The sequence below is a fragment of the Anastrepha ludens genome, chromosome 2 (assembly GCF_028408465.1).
Source record: "Anastrepha ludens isolate Willacy chromosome 2, idAnaLude1.1, whole genome shotgun sequence".
NCBI lineage: Eukaryota > Metazoa > Arthropoda > Insecta > Diptera > Tephritidae > Anastrepha > Anastrepha ludens.
In genome coordinates, this window is record NC_071498.1 from 91,890,224 (window position 1) to 91,911,941 (window position 21,718).

The window sequence follows — 21,718 nt, forward strand, 5'->3', positions numbered from 1 at the left end:
ATGGCCCTCATTGCTGAACAAAATTGTTGGCCTGAGTGCCCGATGAACACTTTTCACAGAGCGTCGATTTTCGTAATACAATCGTACGATTTGTAAACTTTGTTGTTAGACGTAGGTCTTTCCACGATTAAATTTCAATGAATACTGAAAAAATTATGTATTTAGTTTGACAGAAGTCATGCGTGATCTGTCAAACAACTCTATTAGAAAAGTACCTACAATTTAAACCTCCACCTTTTACAAGGTGGCGGAAAATTGATCAACTCATTTTGTCTTGAATAACTTTTGTACTAGGTAAAAAAAAAATGATTTTATGTGTTGAAAATCTTTATTTGGACCTTTACGCACTCCTTTGCTTATCTTTTTGTACACTGCAGCTGTTTACTTCGCAAGAGTCAAATATGATTGAGGTACGGGGCCATTTGAAAAAAATTATATTTATAATAAATCTTCGAATAGGGTGATTAATTTTGCGCAACCTTGTATATTACAAGATAACTATGCTACACTGAATATATATAATAAAACGGATTGTTGGTTTTCCATTTATTTGGAAAAAAACAAAAACGATTAGCACTCAAAATTAAAAAAAATGAAGAATATTATTAACGAAATTTAAAAAATTGGTCTTAGGAACGTCGATATTTTTTGAACACCCCTGGTCAGAAGTCTATGTTGATAAACCAGCGCCGATTGACGTCTTGGCAGTTAACTTTCAACTCTTCATAAGCGACATTAAGTAGTGTTTTTTTGAGTGCTTCAGAACTTAAAATGAAGATGCGCACAGAAATGTTTGAATTAATGTTTTTTAATTATAATCTGATAAATAATTTCATCGCATTTATTTCTTGAGTATGTTATCCGGTATAAGCCCGCCGCAGCTACAACTCCATTCGATCAATTAAATTTTAAACTATTTTTCCACTCAGTCTCGCCGTGTAGCGTCAAAGGTGGCTTGAATATTGCTATAAATCGATTGTTGAAGAACTGTTGGAACGAAATGCCGTCGATGTTTACTGATTAATTTTTGGAAGCAAAAATGCAATAAGAAGTGCTCGATAGCGCTTGCCATTCACCGTAATGGCAGCTTCTATCTCATTCCGAAAGAAATAAAGATCGATGATGCCGCCAGTGCTCCATGAACTTCGCGAATAGTCATATATTTTTCAAAGAAAATTTACAAATTTGGCAGCGTTGTTTGACTTGTCAAACCTCAAGACAGTCTGCAATTTTCAGCTCGTATCGATATTGATAATTCTCATCACCCGATATTTGAAAAAAGAAACGAGTAAAAGTAAAAATTTTAAACTAATGAAACGCAAATACAGGGTGGCGCACGAATCGTGCTACAAAAACAAAACGTAATAACTTTTTTTCTAATCAATGTATTTAACTTTTTGTTTTTTTATTGTATAGATAATTCAATTTTATTTTATGTAACTAATTAGTTTTGAAAATAATAGAACGTAAATGACCTCCATGCTCATTCACGCATATGCGACACCTGATGAGAAAATTGTTCATTGCGCACTGAAGGGTTGAAGTCGGGATCGCCTCAATTATTGTTGTGATGGACTGCTTCAATTCAGTCAAATTACTTGGTTTTGCTTTATACACCTCTTGTTTGAGATAACCCCATAAAAAGAAACGTGGTGCAGTGAGGTCAGGTGACCTTGGGGGCCAGCGGAAAGTGGAATTTCTGGATATCAATTTATTTCTAAATTTTCGTTGGAGCTCCTCCATAACCGGTCTGGCTATATGTGCAGTTGCTCCATCTTGCTGGAACCAAATGCTGTTAAAAGGGATACGTCTTCGCCGCAGTTCTGGATAAAAAAACTCCTTCAACATGTTTAAATAACGATCCCCATTTACAGTCGCTGTTACACCGTTTTCTTCGAAGAAGTATGGCCCGACAATGCACCTTGATGAAACTGCGCACCACACTGTGACTCGTTCTGGGTGCAGTTCCATCTCATGGAGTATTTGCGGATTTGATTGACTCCATATACGGCAATTTTGCTTGTTTACATTGCCGTTTAGATCGAAATGGGCTTCATCAGACATAAACAAGCAATTTATGAAGTTGTTGTCTTCTTCGGCCATTTCAATAATTTTTTGGCAAAATTCCAGGCGAATAGGCAAATCCAGAGGGTTTAATTTGCTTGTGATTTGAACTTTGTACGGAAACAAGTTTAAGTCATCATGAACTATCCGCTGCAATGACCGTCTGCTAACTCCAATTTGCGCCGACAAGTTACGAGTCGAAACTCTTGGATTTGCCTGAATTGACGATGCTACAGCCGCGATTGTGGCTTCGACCCGAACATGGGGATCTCGATGGTACGGTCTGCGTGCGATGCTTCCAGATTCAGCAAACATGTTCACCAGCCTCATAATGGTCCATCTGCTCGGGGGAGTGCCGCCAAACTCCCTCCTAAATTCCCTTTGGACGGAAATGATGGACTGCAAAGCATGGTACCGCTGCACTATCCAAATCCTCTTTTCGGTATCCCAAGCCTCCATTTTTTGTAAATCTAAATACTAATCTGCAAAATAAAAAAAAAAAGCCGATTACTCACACAGAAAAAAAGTTATTACGTTTTGTTTTTGTAGCACGATTCGTGCGCCACCCTGTATTAACAGTGATTTTATTTTTATTTCTTTACTTGTGTATAAAATTCATGTTTACATTCTTGTTTTTGTTTCCTTTCTTTTTACACACTTTCAATTCCTTTCTTTTCAGAGGAAATCTATTCATGTGAGAAAACTTTTGAACGCATCTTCTTGGGCGCTTTATTCGGGCCACATGCACCGCACTTTATAGCCGGCTGGCGTAGTGACTTTCGTGATCAGGTTAAGCGGATTAAAAGAAAGTTCATGGAAGCAGGCACAATCGACTCAAAGCTAATTGCTTTTGCTTTGTGCATATTTTCGTTACCGCTTTTTGTTCTTATTTTTTTCTCATATCTTAACTCCCATTCTTAGCTATTCTACTTGCAATTTACCCTTCGAATTTTCAGTGCCTATTTTTTTTAAATATCAGTTTTACATATGACTATTTGTGCCTGCTTGCTTCCTTTGACTTTTGGAATATTCGTGCTGATTTAAAAATAAAATTTTTCTTTCGTTATCCTTTATACACCCGCGCTCTTTCGGCTATTCGGTTAAGCAGGATGAAAATACACGCGCCATGGTCTATTTTTTGCATCATGCAACATCACTCAGTATGCAGCTGCCAGTGTGGATTGCACGCTTTGAGCAGGAACGTATGGTTAAGTAAGTGGAAATAAATAAGCATTTGTGCATGTGTATGTATATATGTGTGTAAGTGTGAAATGCTACATTGTCTCTAAATTAAATTGCACCTGAAAGCACCTCAAGTGACACTCTGTTACTTCATTACTTCAAAAGAGACTAATTTCTTAGATAAACAAAGTCAAATTGCTCATGCCACATTATTTTACAGCTTAAAGCTACATTGAATACTTTTCAACTTGGGTCTAGGTTGAGCGCAATATAAATGAGTATATTTTTTGGATTTTTGAGACTTTGTAAAATTTCAAAGAGAATTAATTTAATTGCTCACTTCAATTAATAGCACGCTGGGAGTGTACTTAATAAAGAATATGCTTATGTATGTGTGAATATTTATGTAAGCGAGAAAGTTCTTTTGTAAATTGGGCTGTAAGAATTTAATTGGCTTAATTAATCATCAACCAGACTAATGATGCATATGCGAGTGGCATGTGACATTTTCAGCAGATGAGAAGGTAAGAAATGAGCAGAGAAACCAGTATTTGTCAAGATTCCAGTGTACATACAAACGAGTATATTTATATAGCCATGTATCAGAAATTTTCTTCGTTTCTTCGTGTATCGTTCGTTTGTTGGACGAGAGGACCGCAATGCTTCTTTTATGTCAGTAGCAGCATCTCATTAGAAAAAATGTGTCTTTATTTTTCTCGGCGTGGAAATGTAAGTTCAAAGCTTTGGAGGTGGCTTTCTTAATGTCTTGGTTACTTTGAATAGGAAGTTTTTGAAGTATATAGTACACGCGATACTCGTATGTGAGTATAATACCATTTCGTTTTCTGTTGCACGTAGTATTAGTAGTAGTAGTAATATTTATAATAAATTACATAGTATTAAAAAAAAACAAAAATATGTCATCCTATTTTTTGCAAAGGGTTGGTGCGTGACTACCGTTTGGAATTCAGAGAGAACGTAGGTTCGAATCTCGGTGAAACATCAAAATGAAGAAAACAATTTTCTAATAGCGGTCGCCCCTCGGCAGGCAATGGCAAACCTCTGTCATGAAAAAGCTCCTCATAAAAAAGATCTACGATTCGGAGTCGGCTTGAAACTGTAGGCCCCTCCATTTGTGGAACAACATCAAGACCCACGCCACAAATAGGAGAAGTAGCTCAGATACACACACAAAAATGTGTACGCGCCAGTTATATATTATTTATTATTATTATAGCAGCTGTTTTGTTTGTTTTTGTTGTTATAAAAATTTAGTACGGAAAAAATTCCTGACCATTTCTTTGTTCTAGTCGCGTATGTTTTTAAGATTTTCCTTCTTATGAAATTTAGTTCACAATCCCTCTAAGATACTTCTTAAATGAAAGTATTATGTATTTTTGGATAGCTAAACGAGCGTTCCAGTTTTTTAAACAATTTGCAGAATTATTTCCACACAAGAAACTCTTTTTTAAAGATGTGGAGTAGGAAACCCTTAGTGAAACTACCAGGGTTTAGATTAGATTAGATTTATATATAATTTGTATATAAATTTATATATTACTTTTATTAACTAACATACCCTTTAATTAAAAATAGAAAAAAATCGTTTCCTTCAACTAATTTTAAAACAAAAAATGGACGTACAAGAAAAACAAAAAAAAAATTTTAATAGTCTTTAATACCAAACACCTCGAAAAAGGTTAAGTTTTTGACACCATGTGATATAACCAAAATTAAAAAAAAAAAGTTACCATTATTAAGGTCTTTACCATAACTAACGACCATGACTAAGGTCCTTAAGTACTTAGGATGACTTTCCCGGTTATCCTGTATTCCGTACATGTTCATATCCGAAAGCGAATTAAATTAAATGTAAAATCGTATTAGGTGCGCAACTTAGTTCTCGCTGTTTTTTTGATGAAAATACAACTTAATTCTGAAAAAAATGGTTACAAGTGAATCACTGAAAGTATTGCCCATCGTTGGCTACTACTTTTTCCCATCTTTCTGGTAGATCTTGTGTACCGTCGCGGTAAAACTGTTCATCTTTTGAGGCTATTCACGGATCAAGCCATTTTTGATGTCTTAATATGAATGTTAGTGAACTGTTGGTCAGCTAGACCATGTGGCATCGATCGGAACATTTGATAATTGGACGGCACAATATCTGGAGAATATGGCGGGTGGGGTAGGATTTGCCATTTCAGTGTTTCCAGGTAGGTTGTAACGGGTTTGGCAACGTGAGGCCGAGCGTTGCCATGCTGTAGAATCACTTTTTCATGCCTCTCCGCATATTGCGGCCGCTTCTCGCGTAGTGCTCGGCTCAATCGCAACAATTGAAGTCGATACTGATCGCCAGTGATGGTTTCGCTTGGTTTTAACAGTTCATAATAAATAACATCAACTTGATCCCACCAAATACATAGCATAACCTTCGCAGCATGAATATTCGGCCGAGGCGACGACATAGAAGCGTGACCGGGCAGTCCCCATGACTTTCTTTTCCTTGGATTGCTGTAGTGTTCACAGGCGCCAGTTGTTCACAGGCGAAAAACGACGTTCAACATCCCTTGGTTTTGACTCATAAGGAACCCAAGTCCCCTGTTTCTGAATCATTCCTAAAGCATACAATCGCTTGGAAATGGATTGGCGGGTAGCTCCTAACACCGAAGCAAACTCTTCTTACGTTTGACATGGATCCTCATTGAGCAATGCCACCAATTCAGCGTCTTCGAAGGTTTTTGGCTTTCCTTCACGCTGACGGTCGTCAATCTTAAAATCACCGTCTTTGAAGCGACGGAATCAATCTCGGTACCTTGTTTCACTTAAAGCAGCATCTCCATAAACTTTTTCTAGCTCTTGATGCGCTTCAGCCGCCGTTTTTTCGAATGAAAGAGGAAAACCAACACTTCCCGCAAATGACGCAAAAGTATATCGCAGCAGAACAAAATCACGAATGTGTCGAAACAGTTTGTTTACCATATGTCTGAGCTTGGTTTATGACGTTTAGGTTATGTTAGAATCGACTTGCACACACTGCTGGCGGCATCTATTGACAAACATAGTTGCTAATAGCTCAAATAAAGTTATTTGACGGTTGTTTGCTTGGTGAAGTCAGTGTGTGTTAAAGTACCCCCAAATGGAATTTTATACATTTCTTGGTGCCACTAGAACTAAAGTGAAAAGTAGGAGTTGGTGTTCAAAAGAATTTGTCCTGTCAGTATGGAACGTAATAAAAAACGGTCTTCCCAACGCTTTCAGAAGAAAAAGCTTCAATGCACATTTTTCTTGAATGCAGCGCTGTAGCGCGGAAAAAGTTGAGACGTCTCGGTCAACTGCAGCGAGAAGAAAGGCACATATGATTAATCCAACCCAGCTCTATATTGAGTTTAATCAGGGATCTGGGCTTGGATGAGGTATTGTACTATGATGAGCAGAGAGCACAAACGACCCTGAGGTCGAAGTGCAAACGTCGAAGTAATCTAATCGAATGTTTCCGCTTTGATAATATGGGCGAAGAAAATGAATCTGACCATACGTCGAAAATATAAACAAAATCATGGAAATTCTGAAGACGGGCCAGCGAGAACAGAAGATTTGCTACAAAACTAGTTGCATAAACTTGGATTATATTGTAGAATAAGCTCGACATGTGGTAGATACATGAATTGACTCAAAATATCCTTTGGGACTGTTGAAGTCCATTCATATATTGTAACTGGCGACGACAAAGAGGTTGCTAACAAAGACAACAGCCTGAAAAGATCCAGCCAAAACGGTGATCGCTTCTTCATAAAATCATCTGCTCTTCGCAGGTAAAATAAAATTATAGATTTTTCCATTTGTGGAATAACATGAATAATTAAAACAAAAAATAGGAAAATAAGTGCATTTCATTTAAAATATTAAATGGAACATTTTTTATTATGCTGATTTCATCATCGGAAGAAGGCGAAAAATGCTCAGAACTTTTTACTTGACTGATATTTTGTTCTTTTGTATAGTAATTTTTAATCGAATATCAATAGATTCGTACAACTGTGAGAAATATGATGATTTGGTAAAGTGGAGTTTTGTTTAAGTAATTTTGTAAAAGGGTAAAAGTGTAGGTGACTGCCAGTTTCAGCAACATATAGTTATTTAGGTTGTTGCGATTCATCCATAGGTTATTTAAACTTTCTCAGAAGTCAGAAGTGTCTCTATAAATGCGAGTTAGATTGTTTAAATGTACGAGTACTACAAAAAACTTCGCATTAAATTTAGCGTAAAAATCTGCTGGCAGAAATTTTATTTGAAGTCGCTTTATACATGATTTCTTCGATAAAATATCAGGTCAGTCCATATGTTCGTGCGTTTTTTAATGGTGGTTTTAAAGTTAATAAAAAAAATGTTTAAGGTATTTATTAATCAATAATATATTTTCCTTCATTATTAACAATATCTTCCCAACGTTTAGGCACATTTTTAATTCCCTGCTCAAAAAATTTTTTGTACTTGGAGCCAAAATATGCTTCGATATCCCTTTTTATAGCTTCTTTTGAGGAGTAGTTCTTGTTACTCATATGGGATTGAAGTCCACGGAAAAGGTTATAATCACTAGGTGCAATATCCGGAGAGTATGGTGGATGCGCTCCCATCCGAGCTCGTTCAGCTTGCCTAATGTTTGCCTTGCGGCATGAGGTCTTGCGTTGTCGTGGTGAAACAAAATTTTGCGTCTATTCACTAAAGACGGTCGATTTTTGTTAAGCGTCTCATTCAGGTTTGATAGCTGATGGGAATAATAATCAGCATTTATCGTCTGGTTTGGTTCCAGAAGTTCATAATAAACAATACCGGTCATATCCCACCAAATAGACAGGAGAATCTTCTTGTGGTGAAGGCCATCTCTAGGGGTCGGTTCTGGTGTTTCATCTTTATCTAACCATTGCCGTTTGCGAACAGGATTATTGTAAAGCTCTTTGTTCGAAACTCATTTTTGTACCGATGACAGAAATATACTGACCCTTTAGACGCAATAATTTCATTTCTAATGAATCGAATGTCATCAAGCTCTCACTGGAAGTCAGCTAGGGATGTCACATCCAACGCACTAACTCATTAAAAAGATAGTGCCATCAAAAACATTTCTATGACGCCAGTCTTTTTTATTTTGGACTTCACCTTGTAAAACTTGGAAACGATATATTTTTTATGAGGAGCTTTTTCATGACAGAAATATACTCCATTGCCTCTCGAGGAGCGACCGCTATTAGAAAAATGTGTTTGGTGTTTCACAAAAATTCGAACCTAAGTTCTCTCTGTGAATTCCGTCCGAATGGTAGTCACGCAGCAACCCATTCGGATACGGCGGCCGCCGGTATTTATTATACGCGATATATTCAATAAAAGGTAAAGTCACCATCATTAGTTATAATGGTTCCACATCTTTGAGTTATACTTTGTTTGCATTTCTGCGCAAATGGCGGAGGTAATCGGCTCCAGATCAGCCGAATCTGTCTTTATAACTGCCCATGTGTTTGACTGCCCATATTTGTTTTTCTTTGAGTTTTTGATTAACCATTGCCTGAAAATTTTCAACAACATTGGTATCTGCAACTGTGAAGGTCAAGCCAACATTACAATCCCATTTTACTATTGTCACTCTACACACTTTCGGCTGCCATGCATGCGATTGTTGTCTTCTTGTGAAATCCAAGACTGACTACTTCTTCTAAACATCTTCTCAGTTGATGGTAGTTATCTTTTTAGTATCGTAAATTCTGTTTAGCAAAACTGTTTCAAATTGGCGATAAACTCAAATGAACGGCCGAATCCTTTTTCGGACAAGCAGCTTCAAACAGTAATGTTAGGCAGTTTGTTGAAATTGTCCATTATCAGCAGTACACCAGGACTGATGTATGCAATTATTTTCCCAAAAGGATGATTCATCCGTGAATATTATCTTTGCCCAATTCCGTTCTGAATTGGCCTTTACTTAGGTCATGCAAGTCTTTTCTCAATGTGTGATAATGAGGGTAACGATTTTTCCAACGTGGAGAATTTGATCCATTTAATTTGAGATCTTCTGCACGTAAACGTCCTCGAATCGTGTGGCTGGATACATTAATATGACTTTTCCTTACAGCTGCTTCAACTTCGCGCACAAAAACAAGTTGATAATCTGCTTCAGAGAGTTTTTGTTTTGGGCCTTGTCGAGGGAAGTCGTCAAGGTTTTTAACTTTGCGTTCGGATTCTTCAAATATTTTGCTTAGATGTACGTATTTTGGATCTATAGGATATGTACATAGGAATACTGCTTCGTAGAGTTTTTCATACGCGGAACTTATTTCGTAAAAACAATGTATGTTTTCTGAATTTCGCACAAAACTGATGAATTGCGTAAAACGTATTGCGAAAAAGATACTCTTATATACTAACATTTAACTTTTTTATAACCGAACTTTTAACTTGAATTTCGCCAGTCACGCTTCTACCGTGTACATGTTCAGTTCTTGCCTACTGCATTATGATCCATGGTTATGTTTTTTTAAATATTAAACATAAAACATTAAACTTTTACTTTAGTTAGTTTAAATCGACTTGAGCGCATTATTAACAGTTGAGTGATTTTGCCTAAGCCCTAGCAAGCGATAAGTAAAATTATACACCTAAACAAACATGAAAAGGTAGTTATAACATCACCAAATAGTTGACTTTTTATAATTGGCCGTCTATCGCTTGGAATTTTAACTACGACTTTGACTGCTCATCCGTGTAACATCGGTGAAGTGTCAGAAATTTAGTTCATTTACAAAATGAGTCCCTTTTCGCTTGAACAAACTTTCAGATTTATATTTTTTTTAATTTATTTTACTTATTTATTTGCTTTATTGCACTTCAAATAGAAATCTTGTATTTTTGTCTCATTGACCATAATTCAATGCCTCGTACATGTGCTATACATACATATACACAATCACTTGTAGGATTGTATACATTGCATACTAATAGATTTGAGTTCTAGGTGTGAGCGCTTTTGCTATTTGACAATAAACCAAACACAACGCCCAAGCAAATTTTGCTTTTACCCAACCTTTTCTCAGCTTGGCATTGGCAATTGATATGAATAATTTACTCATACGCCCCGCAAATTTCAAAATTGCTATTATTCTTTTTTATTGGAGGGCCTTGGATTGTTGCGAAGAAGGCGCCTTCCTGATGAATTTTTGCTATATTGGAAATTTTCTTTTTTTATCATTTGACATTTTCTGATTAAGGCGATTTTCTTGGCAAATTGAAAAACTTCAATCATTGCTACCTACGGCATTGTGTTTGTAACAAGTTGCCCATTGTGCATACAAAGGGTGAATTGAATAACAGTTCTAGTTTATAGGAAAGAAAAAAAAAAACATTGCGTGTACGGATTACTTGATACATTTTTTAGCTAGATTGAAAGTTATGAATAGAAAACTTTTACCGGACAGTAATTGAATGACAACCAGTGAATAGTTGATAAGTATTGAAGTTTTATCCATTTTCATCAAAGAAATAGATAGATGACATTTTTTTTCTAGCTGAAAATGGACATGATAAAAAACCTTTATTTTTTAAATGTTTAATAAAATTTAAACTTAAATTAAATTAGTGAGAAGTTGAAAAAAAAATGTGTTTTGCTTTGAGACTTAGTTAAAATAGTGATTGAGTTATGAGCACAAAAAGTTCATAAAAAGTTGGCAATCGGTTAGTTTCTTTTTAATTCACACGTTGTTTTGACAAAGGTAGCTTTTTTCTGCGTAAGAAATTATTTGCTTATGCTTTAAAATATTAATAACTTACTTCTAAAGTCATCACAATAATGCCAAAAGTGCGAATTTCAAAAAGAAATTTCATGCAGGATATTCCTCCAATCATATTCGTTAACAAAGTTTGGGAAATTGACATTTCAGTTGACGACACAAGCGATCTTCATATTTTTCCGAGCCGCTACTGTTGCTAAAATATTGCATATAAACAGATAAAAAGCAATTTGCTGTAGATCTCCGTAAGCAATCTAACATGAATCGCATTAAATTGGGCAGACTTCTGCATAAAATGCTCAGCTTACGTGCCTATGATAATCAATTGGCATAGAAATTAAAAGCAGGTGACCGCCCGCTTCGATGCCTTTTCTCTGCATTGACTTTGGAGTATCAAAGAAGTGACGGTAGTTTTACTACAAAAAAACGAATGACTACATATATTAACGAGAAAATTTCTTTTTGGGGCAAGATAATCTTGCGTGTGGCGGATTATAGAGCAGTGGCATTTTTGGCTTATTTTTTACCGAAAGTACAGAGAGCCAATAGCGGACTACGGAGACATGTTAACCAATTTCTATTTTGTGGCAATAGATTATTGAATTGGTTGTTGAAGGGCTACATTAGTTGTTCAAAAACACATGCATTGTGCACTAAATCTGATAATTCTACGATTAGCTTTCTTAGTTAGTGGTCTGCTATATAAACACCGGAAGGCTTTTTTGTGGGGTGCCGTTGTTATGCCAAAAATCTAAATATGATTCAGATACTTAGGGAAACTAATGCTGGTGTGTCGCTGAAAAATAAGTCGAAGTGATACGAAAAGAGCTGCGAAATCGGATTGAAGGGATGAGGTTTTGCAGAGCCGCCCAACACCTTTTAAATGAGCTTATATTCTAACCAACCAACTGGATTGTTCGCTCTTTCTAATAAAGCAAAAAATCAGTGAAAAATATTGAACTCCGTTTTTTTATAGCAAAACAAAAAAAAAAAAAAAATAATAAATAATAAATAAACAAAAAATGGCTCTCACTTTAGAACAAATAGTGGTTTGCAAAATACGATGCTTTTTCGAGCCGACCGCGTGTTTTTATAGCAAAATATGTTCTAAGGAAATTTCGAAAATTTCTTGAAATTCAAGAAGAATTTTGTGGAATCCAAAATTTATAATAATAATAATAATAATAATTTATCCTAGTAGGTGGTCCAATGACCGACACTGCGACCTAAAAGATCTTTTGTGTCAAGCTACCTAATTTAATATGGATGATCCTTCTGATCATCCGCGAAAGTTACCCGACCACTACATCAGGTTCTAGTTTGCCTAGTTGTTCTCTGCCTTTGGAAAGGAGTTGGTTGAAAGCCATGTTCTTCCAACAATTTTTCTGCTATACGTATAAACCTTAGTATATCTGTAATAGGAGCTTTCTTTATTTCTTCCGGATCCAGTTGATCACGGTGGAAAATTTGCATTCTGGTTCTAGCCAGTGCAACGCACTCGCACAATAAGTGCTCCGTTGTTTCATCATCCTCAAAACAGAGTCTACACTCAGTGTCCCTGAGAAGTTGAATTCTGTTAAGATGATAGTTTAGATAGTAGTGGCCCGTAAGAAAGCCTACTATTTTCCTGATATCTACTTTCCGTAAGTTAATCAGTTCCTTTTTGTAGGTAAAAGGTCTAACCAACCTCTTGGCTTGACGAAGTTTCAGATTATCTTCCCAGTAAGCTATTCTGAGAGTATGTTCCCACTGGTCTACCCTAGATTTAGCTTCCGCCCAGTTGATACCACAATATGGTTCTGGTCCTATAAGGTCTGATGTCGATCCAGCCCTTGCCAGTTCATCAGCAATTTCGTTACCCTCGATTCCAGAGTGACCTGGAACCCAGCAAAGTACAACCGTATTTTTTGTACTTAATTCTTGAAGATTGTTTACACATTCTTCCACTAGTCTCGACTCCAAAGAATGAGACATTAGTGCTTTCAGTGCCGCTTGGCTGTCCGAATATATAGTTATGTGGGCCCCTTTGATACCCCTTTTTAGATTTGTCAGTGCACAGATCGAAATCGCTTGGATTTCGGCCTGGAAGACACTGGGCCATTTGTCCATGGGTTCTGAAATTTTTGTGTTGGGTCCAAAGATCCCGGCACCAACTCCAGTATTTGTTTTTGAACCATCAGTGAACCATTTCAGACTTTTTGGGTTAACCCAAGGTCCTCCAATTTCCCATTCATCACGGTCTGAGATAATTATCTCATAATTTCTATTGAAGACCCGTTTCGGAATCATGTAGTCTGTTACTGAACAGCTAACATCCCTATCCGGTATTTTTCTTAGAATACTCATATGACCAAAGTCACTGTATTCCTTATTTGACAAGATTTGCATTATATATACTGTATTATAAATTTTGAATTTTTCTGCGCATCTTATCAAATTCCTATGTAGATTTGCTGATACCGAAAATCGAGCTAGTTTTTTATTATAGGCAGTTTTGGGTTTTCATGAGCAAATTAACCGTTGGTCCAAGACAAAACAGTGGTTACACTTAAGGGCGTAGATTTTATAAACTAGTTAGATAATTTTAATACAAATAACAGTAAATGAAAGACAATCAATTTTCTCGTAAACTGCGCGTTCACAACTTTTCGATGTGCCTAATAGCTTCTGAGAAATTGATTAGTCATTTTAGATCAGGGAGTGATTCTACAAAGAAATTGGAAAGAATCCGGTGCGCTTTTTTGGTGTAAACCAGTATTTTGTACCGTTGTTAGTAATAAGCATACAACTTCTATTAAAGTCTAGAGATAGATGAATTAAATTTTTGGCAAGTGGGCATTGCACTTGACTTACCAGTATGGAGTGATTTCCAATTCGATTTGGAAGTGGCATATTTCATTGGATCTTTCTTTCTGAGCTAGTTTTTCCTCGGAATTAACATTTTTTATAACCAGGTGGTTCATAATACATATGATTCTAATTCGACTAAAATCAACAGCAACTATTATAATTTGATATTTGCGCTTATTTGCTCCCTTTTTGGGTTTTTGGCCGAGCTCCTCCTCCTACTTGTGGTGTGCATCTTGATGTTGTTCCACAAATGGAGGGACCTACAGTTTCAAGCCGACTCCGAACGGCAGATATTTTTATGAGGAGCTTTTTCATGGCAGAAATACACTCGGAGGTTTGCCATTGCCTGCCGAGGGGCGACCGCTCCTAGAAAAACGTTTTTCTTAATTTTGGTGTTTTCACCGAGATTCGAACCGACATTCTACGGCGGCCGCCAGCTTATTTGCTCATAACTGTCACTTAATTTTGATCCTAATGGGATTCGTTAAGTTTGTAGCCACAACCTTTCAGTTAATTTTTATGCGCACATTTTGCACCCATTTCGCAAGTGTACAATACCTTGGGGGTTTGGACTTTTCCAAGGAAAGCTATGACGGCGAGAATAGTTAAAAGCAACACTTAAAAAAAATGTGAATGCCCCTTCTCGGAATCAATAGAAAATATTGTGAAATGTTTGTAAAGTAAAAAAATTAAGTAATTACAGATCTTTCATTAAAAAATTCTTTATTGGTTTTTAAAACATAAAATATTAGAATGGTTTCCATGAACATTTTTTAATGATGTAAAGTAGGAAGTAGATACTTAATGGAAAATCATAAATTCAAAGCTTTATCTGCCCTTGCTTGAACCGTAGTTAAATAGGCTGAAAGTGCTAAATGATTTTTTAATAACAGTCGCTTTTCGGCAGGCAATGGCAAACCTTTGCATTTCTGCATAAAAAAGTGCCTCACAAAAAAAACCATCTGCCGTTTGGAGTCAGCTTAGAACTGTAGGTCTGTCCATTCCTGCCTCTTTTCCCAATACCTAATACTTTTCGCCATAAGTACGGCATTCATAATTTCTGTAACTCCATGAAATTTCAATATCTTAGCACAAGAGGTTTCAGAGATAAGCAAAATGAAAATTTCAGTTTATATGGGGGTGCTAAGCCCCCTTTTCCTACACCTATTCGTTTTCACCATAAAATAGGTATTGGTAATTTGTGCAGCTCTATCAAATCTCAGTGCTTTAGCTCTTGTGGTTCCGGAGAAAAGCGATTTGGGAATTTCAGTTAATATGAGAGGTGCCACACTCCTTGTTCCTATACCTAACAATTTTCACGATAAGTGCGGTATATGCAATTTGTGCATTGGGTTCAAGTTTCAGTTCCCTGCCATGTTTGGTTTATACATATAAAGGCTTTCACATTATGGTCTATATGTAAGATGACACCGCCCCCTGTATAACGTGGTTAACTTTTCTACACTAAAAGGAATTGTTCCATTAAAATTGGTGTATGTTTGATTTAAACTCAAAAAACAGAGTTTAAAAATTTGAGTGTGGCGTATTTATTTAAAGATATATTGCACTCCCTTGTGCAGAATTAGTTCTCGAATTTGGTTTTTGAATAACTTTTTTTCTAATAGGACTATGAATAAGTTCGTGCGGTTTTACAACAGATGGCGTAACTTGATTATTATTCCATCGATCCACATTTCCAAACATTCATTGGAGAGCTACTGTCGTAAGGCACAAACGTCAGTATAAGTTTTTTATTTGAAGCGTAAACAACAATATTTTTACCACACTTGAAAATGTCGAATTTCGTGCCAAATAATGTGTTTTTGCGGGGAATTCTTCTTCATTATTTTAATATGAAGAAAAAAGCAGCCGAAAGTCATCGTATCTTGGTGGAAGTTTATGGTGAGCATGCTCTATCTGAGCGAACGTGCCAGAAGTGGTTTGCACGCTTTAAAAGTGGTGATTTTGGCTTGGAAGACGAAGAACGCGAGGGTGCGCCGCCAAAGTTCATGGATACCGAATTGGAGGAATTGCTCGATCAAGATCCGGCTCAAACGCAAGAAGAGGTTGCAAAAACTTTGGGAGTTGATCAATCAACCATTTCCAAACGTTTAAAAGCCATGGGAATGATCCGAAAGGTAGGCCATTGGGTGCCGTATGAATTGAAGCCAAGAGACGTTGAACGCCGTTTTATGGCATGCGAACAACTGCTTCAACGGCACAAAAGAAAGGGTTTTTTGCATCGAATTGTGACTGGCGATGAAAAGTGGGTCCATTACGACAATCCAAAACGTCGGGCAACGTATGGATACCCTGGCCATGCTTCAACATCGACGTCGGCGCAGAATATTCATGGCCTGAAGGTTATGCTGTGTATCTGGTGGGACCAGCTGGGTGTTGTGTATTATGAGCTACTGAAACCGAATGAAACGATTACGGGGGATGTTTACCGACGACAATTGATGCGTTTGAGCCGAGCACTGCGAGAAAAACGGCCGCAATACGCCGATAGACACGACAAAGTTATTTTGCAACATGACAATGCTCGGCCACATGTTGCACAAGTGGTCAAAACATACTTAGAAACGCTCAAATGGGATGTCCTACCCCACCCGTCGTATAGTCCAGACCTTGCGCCATCCGATTACTATCTCTTCCGATCGATGCAACATGGCCTGGCTGACCAGCACTTCCGTAATTACGATGAAGTCAAAAAATGGATCGATTCGTGGATTGCGGCAAAACCGACCGAATTTTTCACAAAGGGAATCCGTGAATTGCCAGAAAGATGGGAAAAAGTAGTAGTAAGCGATGGACAATATTTTGAATATTAAATTTGTAACCATTTTACGTCAATAAAGTTTCAAATTTCGAAAAAAACCGCACGAACTTATTCATAGTCCTATTAAATAAAAGCAAAAGAAAATATTTTGAGTCATGGAAATCTTTATTTTGACCTTTAAGCACTCCATTGCTTGTCGGTTTGTATGCTTTTTTGTTCACAAGTGCCAATTTCGTTAAAATCGAATATCTTGAAAATGGTTAAGTTTCGGACATCACATCACCTAACCAAATTAATCCCAAATAATCAAACTAAAATTGTCCTTAAGCATCTGGAAGGAATTTTCCCGTAATTTTATATATTCATTTTCGCCTTACTCCCCTATTGCAGAAGCTGTGGGGATCCTGCAGAGAAAGAGACTGTGGAACACTTTCTCTGCAAATGTCCGGCTCTGGCGGCTAGGCGCTTGAGATTCCTTAGCGTGTCCTTTGGGGATGACTTGAAGAAATTCCTTCAGCCTAGATCACTTTTCTCTCCTCCACTACATCAACAGCACTGGATGGCTGGAGACGGTTTTTCTCTCCCTAAATCTTTTCACAGGTAGTGGTTCACATTTTTATATCAAAACGGCACGTAAGTGCTACTTGTAGTGCACCTGGGATACTCTTGCCATCTTACCTACCCACTTACCTACTCCATTTTTGTTTATCATTTCTTTCCTTTTCTTAACTGAACTTACATTTAAATATTCTGAAGAAACAATCAATCGGTTTTCAATTGATTTCAAGGTATTATGTATTTGACAATCTTCAATTATTTGCACATTTCCGGCTTTGAATAATTTGCTACACGTAAGTGTAAGTTTTTTCTTAACTTTACTTTATATTCTCCCTGTTTTGATAATTTTTCAGATTCATTGACATTCCAATCGAGTCGTGCGGCCGCTCATCACCATTACGTGTTGCCTTACAGGCGAGTGCGCCCGACCTGTTACTAATTTTATTAAGGTAAGCAAGTGTAACGACATGTAACGAAATGCAACGAGGCAAGAAGTAGTTTAGAGTTACAGCGTGAGAATTCGTGAAATAAAATATTCATATCGATTTTCTGGTACAATGCGCTAGTTGACGTGTAACTCGCTCGAAGATAATTGAACAGTACACAGCTCAACTCAGACGCGGATGTTGTGAACTATTTTTTTCTGCATTTAATGTGCAAATTCATTTTGAATTGGGAAATTTATTTCTGTAGTAAAAGTTAGCCTTGTATTGCATTTTCGTGTATTTCATTGTTAGGTGCAAAGTCTCCAATGAAGCGTGCAAGATATTTATTCATTTTGGTATTGAGACTCCCTGCAGAGCATCCACAAATGCGAGGCTCCGGCAGTTGCATTGCTACCAAATTATAAGTACGTACACTAGCGCATTTTCTTGTATGTGTGTGTGTGTCTATATTCATGTTATCAAAATAATTCACATCGCTGCACAACGCTGGCGTAGCGGTACATCAGGAAAGCGAATAGAGAATTTGTTATTAATTGCAAAAGAAAATTTAAATTTTTGTGAAGTGAAGCGTAGAAGCGAATGCTCGCTTTTATCTATGGCTTTAAAAATACATTCCGGAGCTTGCTGTATTGAAGCAGCATCAACTTTTGGTGCTTCTGCAAAGAAGAAATGCAATGCTGCGCATCTTGAATAATAGAGAAGTACTTGAAATTATTTATTATTATTTTTATTACTTAAAATTAAAAAAAAAAAGAAAGCAACGCGGAAAAGACTGGCGACTCCAACAAGTCTCATGGCCATTTGGCAAAACGAGCGCCATGTAGTAAGATGAGAAAATACCACCCCTGCAGCAGCATTGATCGAGAGAGTATGAGAATAACTCAAAAGCGTAAGCCGTAATAAGCCAAAAATAGATTTAAAAAAAAATTCGGAGCTAGGGCGGTGCCAACAAGAACGTGGACATGAGAAGTAATATACAAATTTATTTTATTATTGTCAGAGAGAAAAAAACTATTCAAACCACACTTTCATATTTGCTGCCACTTGTGTGGTAGGGAATGAGAGTGAAGGGGTGGTGGGAACATGAGGTTTATGATTTTATATTTTATATTTTATATTTCATGTTCTATATTCCATGAACTAACAACATGTAATATCAAATCTAATCTAACTAAATTTCATTTCAAGAAAACGTAAACAATTCGTTTGCCAAAAAATTTTAACAGTTCCTCTTCAGCATCTTCCTGTACCTCTCATCGCCATTTCTTCGTCCATCAAAATTTATTGCCAGCATCCAAATTAAAACAATTTGTGGTACTGATTGCATTTAACATTCCACACAAACAGAAATATGAAGCAAATATAAACAGTTTGTAAATTTGTTGAGTAAGCAAGTGGTGCCACGCCCCATTGGTTTTCATCTTTATATGAGCTGCCTAATGGCGTTCCCTTTAGCGTTGAATAGCGTCTGTTTGTCCACCAGTTTAGCTGGCCAAAGGGTTAGGCTGCATTGCATTGCCAGTTGACGAACAACTTGTCAGCGCGCCAAAAAGTATGCCATTGGTTGAATTTTCTTGCCAAAGGCGTGGGTGCCAGCGTAAATTTTAAGTATGCCAGATTTTTATTGGACTTTCAAATAGTAAAATGTTGGAAAGAGCATAGCGGACAAATTTAAGGATATGAAAAAATATCTTCAAGCCAAAAAGAGTTTGGTTGTTATTAAAGAAAGTGCGATGAGCTTTATTGGCACAACATTGCAGAGCGCCACAAGTTGAGCGCCTCGAGTGGGGAGGTCTAAAGGTATGATGATACTAACGTTGAAACGAAGAAAAAATTCATTACTTGTAGGCGAAGGATTTGTACTAAAAGAAAAGTAACAAACTTGCATACATACATATTAATATAAGTATTTATATGTATATATAGGTGGCATATATGGTATATACAATATACGCATGTGAGTACTTTTTGTATGTGCTACCACCATTGACTATTAGGAATTAAACTTCCCCATTAATGGATCATAGGCGTTTGGAAAATGCAAGTACTGCAAGAATTTCCAAAGAGTAGCTCAGAAGTCAATACTAGGAAATGCCATAAAAATTGTCACATATTGAAAGAACTGAGCAATAGCGTTTCACTATTATTGCGATAATAAAATTTTCAACTTTACAAAATGCTTTAGCTGTGTCAGCAATTGCGTGCACAATCGACGAACGAGGGAGAGAGGCTGTGAATCTAAAATATATGTTCAGTTCGACACTTCTGATATTTCCCAATGTTCTCATATACTTGTACAGCTATGCATGCACTTTCTGAATATGAACATCAAATTGAGAGCAAAAATAGTTTCATATAATACGAATTAAAAGTGATGAAAAGGAAAGCAGCCAGTAAAAACGAATATAAGTTCAGGCGGAAAAGGAATTCATATACCTGTGAAAGCATAAGTCTGAAAAAGAAATAAATAAAAGTAGCAACTAAAGAAGTGTTTCAGTCCGGGCGGAATCGAAGTCTATACGAGTACTTATATCCTACTTCCATGCCCACGACCCAGAGAGGAGGTTCAAAATATACAATCGAATATAAAAATTATGCATTTTGCCTTCGTGCTTTTACATACGATGTAATGATTTCTCTTCTAAGAAATAATGCCGACATTTAATTGAAAGATTATTCAATAATGCTAAGCTACCCAGCTGATACTAATGGTTTTAATTAAAAAGAGGTTGTCTGTAAAGTCGGTTTACTGACGATAGTTTAACGTGATAACGTCATAAGAAAATACTGATTGAATGGTTGCATTTTTCAAAAGAAAATTTTATTTTTATTTGTTTGATAGATAACATTAACATAACATAATATACTTTAACACAACATAACATAACATAACATAACATAACATTACATAACATAACCTAACATAACCTAACATCACATAACATAACATAACCTAACATAACATAACATAACATAACATAACATAACATAACATAACATAACATAACATAACATAACATAACATAACATAACATAACATAACATAACATAACATAACATAACATAACATAACATAACATAACATAACATAACATAACATAACATAACATAACATAACATAACATAACATAACATAACATAACATAACATAACATAACATAACATAACATAACATAACATAACATAACATAACCTAACATAACATAACATAACATAACATAACATAACATAACATAACATAACATAACATAACATAACATAACATAACATAACATAACAGAACATAACATAACATAACATAACATAACATAACATAACATAACATAACATAACATAACATAACAGAACATAACATAACATAACATAACATAACATAACATAACATAACAGAACATAACATAACATAACATAACATAACATAACATAACATAACATAACATAACATAACATAACATAACATAACATAACATAACATAACATAACATAACATAACATAACATAACATAACATAACATAACATAACATAACATAACATAACATAACATAACATAACATAACATAACATAACATAACATAACATAACATAACATAACATAACATAACATAACATAACATAACATAACATAACATAACATAACATAACATAACATAACATAACATAACATAACATAACATAACATAACATAACATAACATAACATAACATAACATAACATAACATAACATAACATAACATAACATAACATAACATAACATAACATAACATAACATAACATAACATAACATAACATAACATAACATAACATAACATAACATAACATAACATAACATAACATAACATAACATAACATAACATAACATAACATAACATAACATAACATAACATAACATAACATAACATAACATAACATAACATAACATAACATAACATAACATAACGTAACATAACATAACATAACATAACATAACATGCTGTTCAAGCAAGGTAACGACGCATGAGCAAGATAACGAAGCATTTTTTGGTGCGTGCAGCCGGCTACATAGAATTATAAGACGTTATCA

The 21,718-nt window shown here is 35.9% G+C and overlaps 1 protein-coding gene across 5 annotated transcripts in view; it reads left to right on the plus strand.

Annotated features, from left to right (window-relative positions):
- Positions 1–21,718, plus strand: part of LOC128854759 (uncharacterized) — a 78,472-nt gene that overhangs the window by 13,945 nt on the left and 42,809 nt on the right. For 4 of the 5 annotated variants that reach the window (XM_054089131.1, XM_054089129.1, XM_054089130.1 and 1 more), the window contains 3 exons: positions 2,744–2,853; positions 3,173–3,276; positions 17,565–17,660. In XM_054089131.1, coding sequence (XP_053945106.1) covers positions 2,744–2,853; positions 3,173–3,276; positions 17,565–17,660 — 310 coding nt within the window. The remainder of the gene's footprint in view (positions 1–2,743; positions 2,854–3,172; positions 3,277–17,564; positions 17,661–21,718) is intronic. The other variant, XM_054089133.1, reaches the window with a different exon arrangement.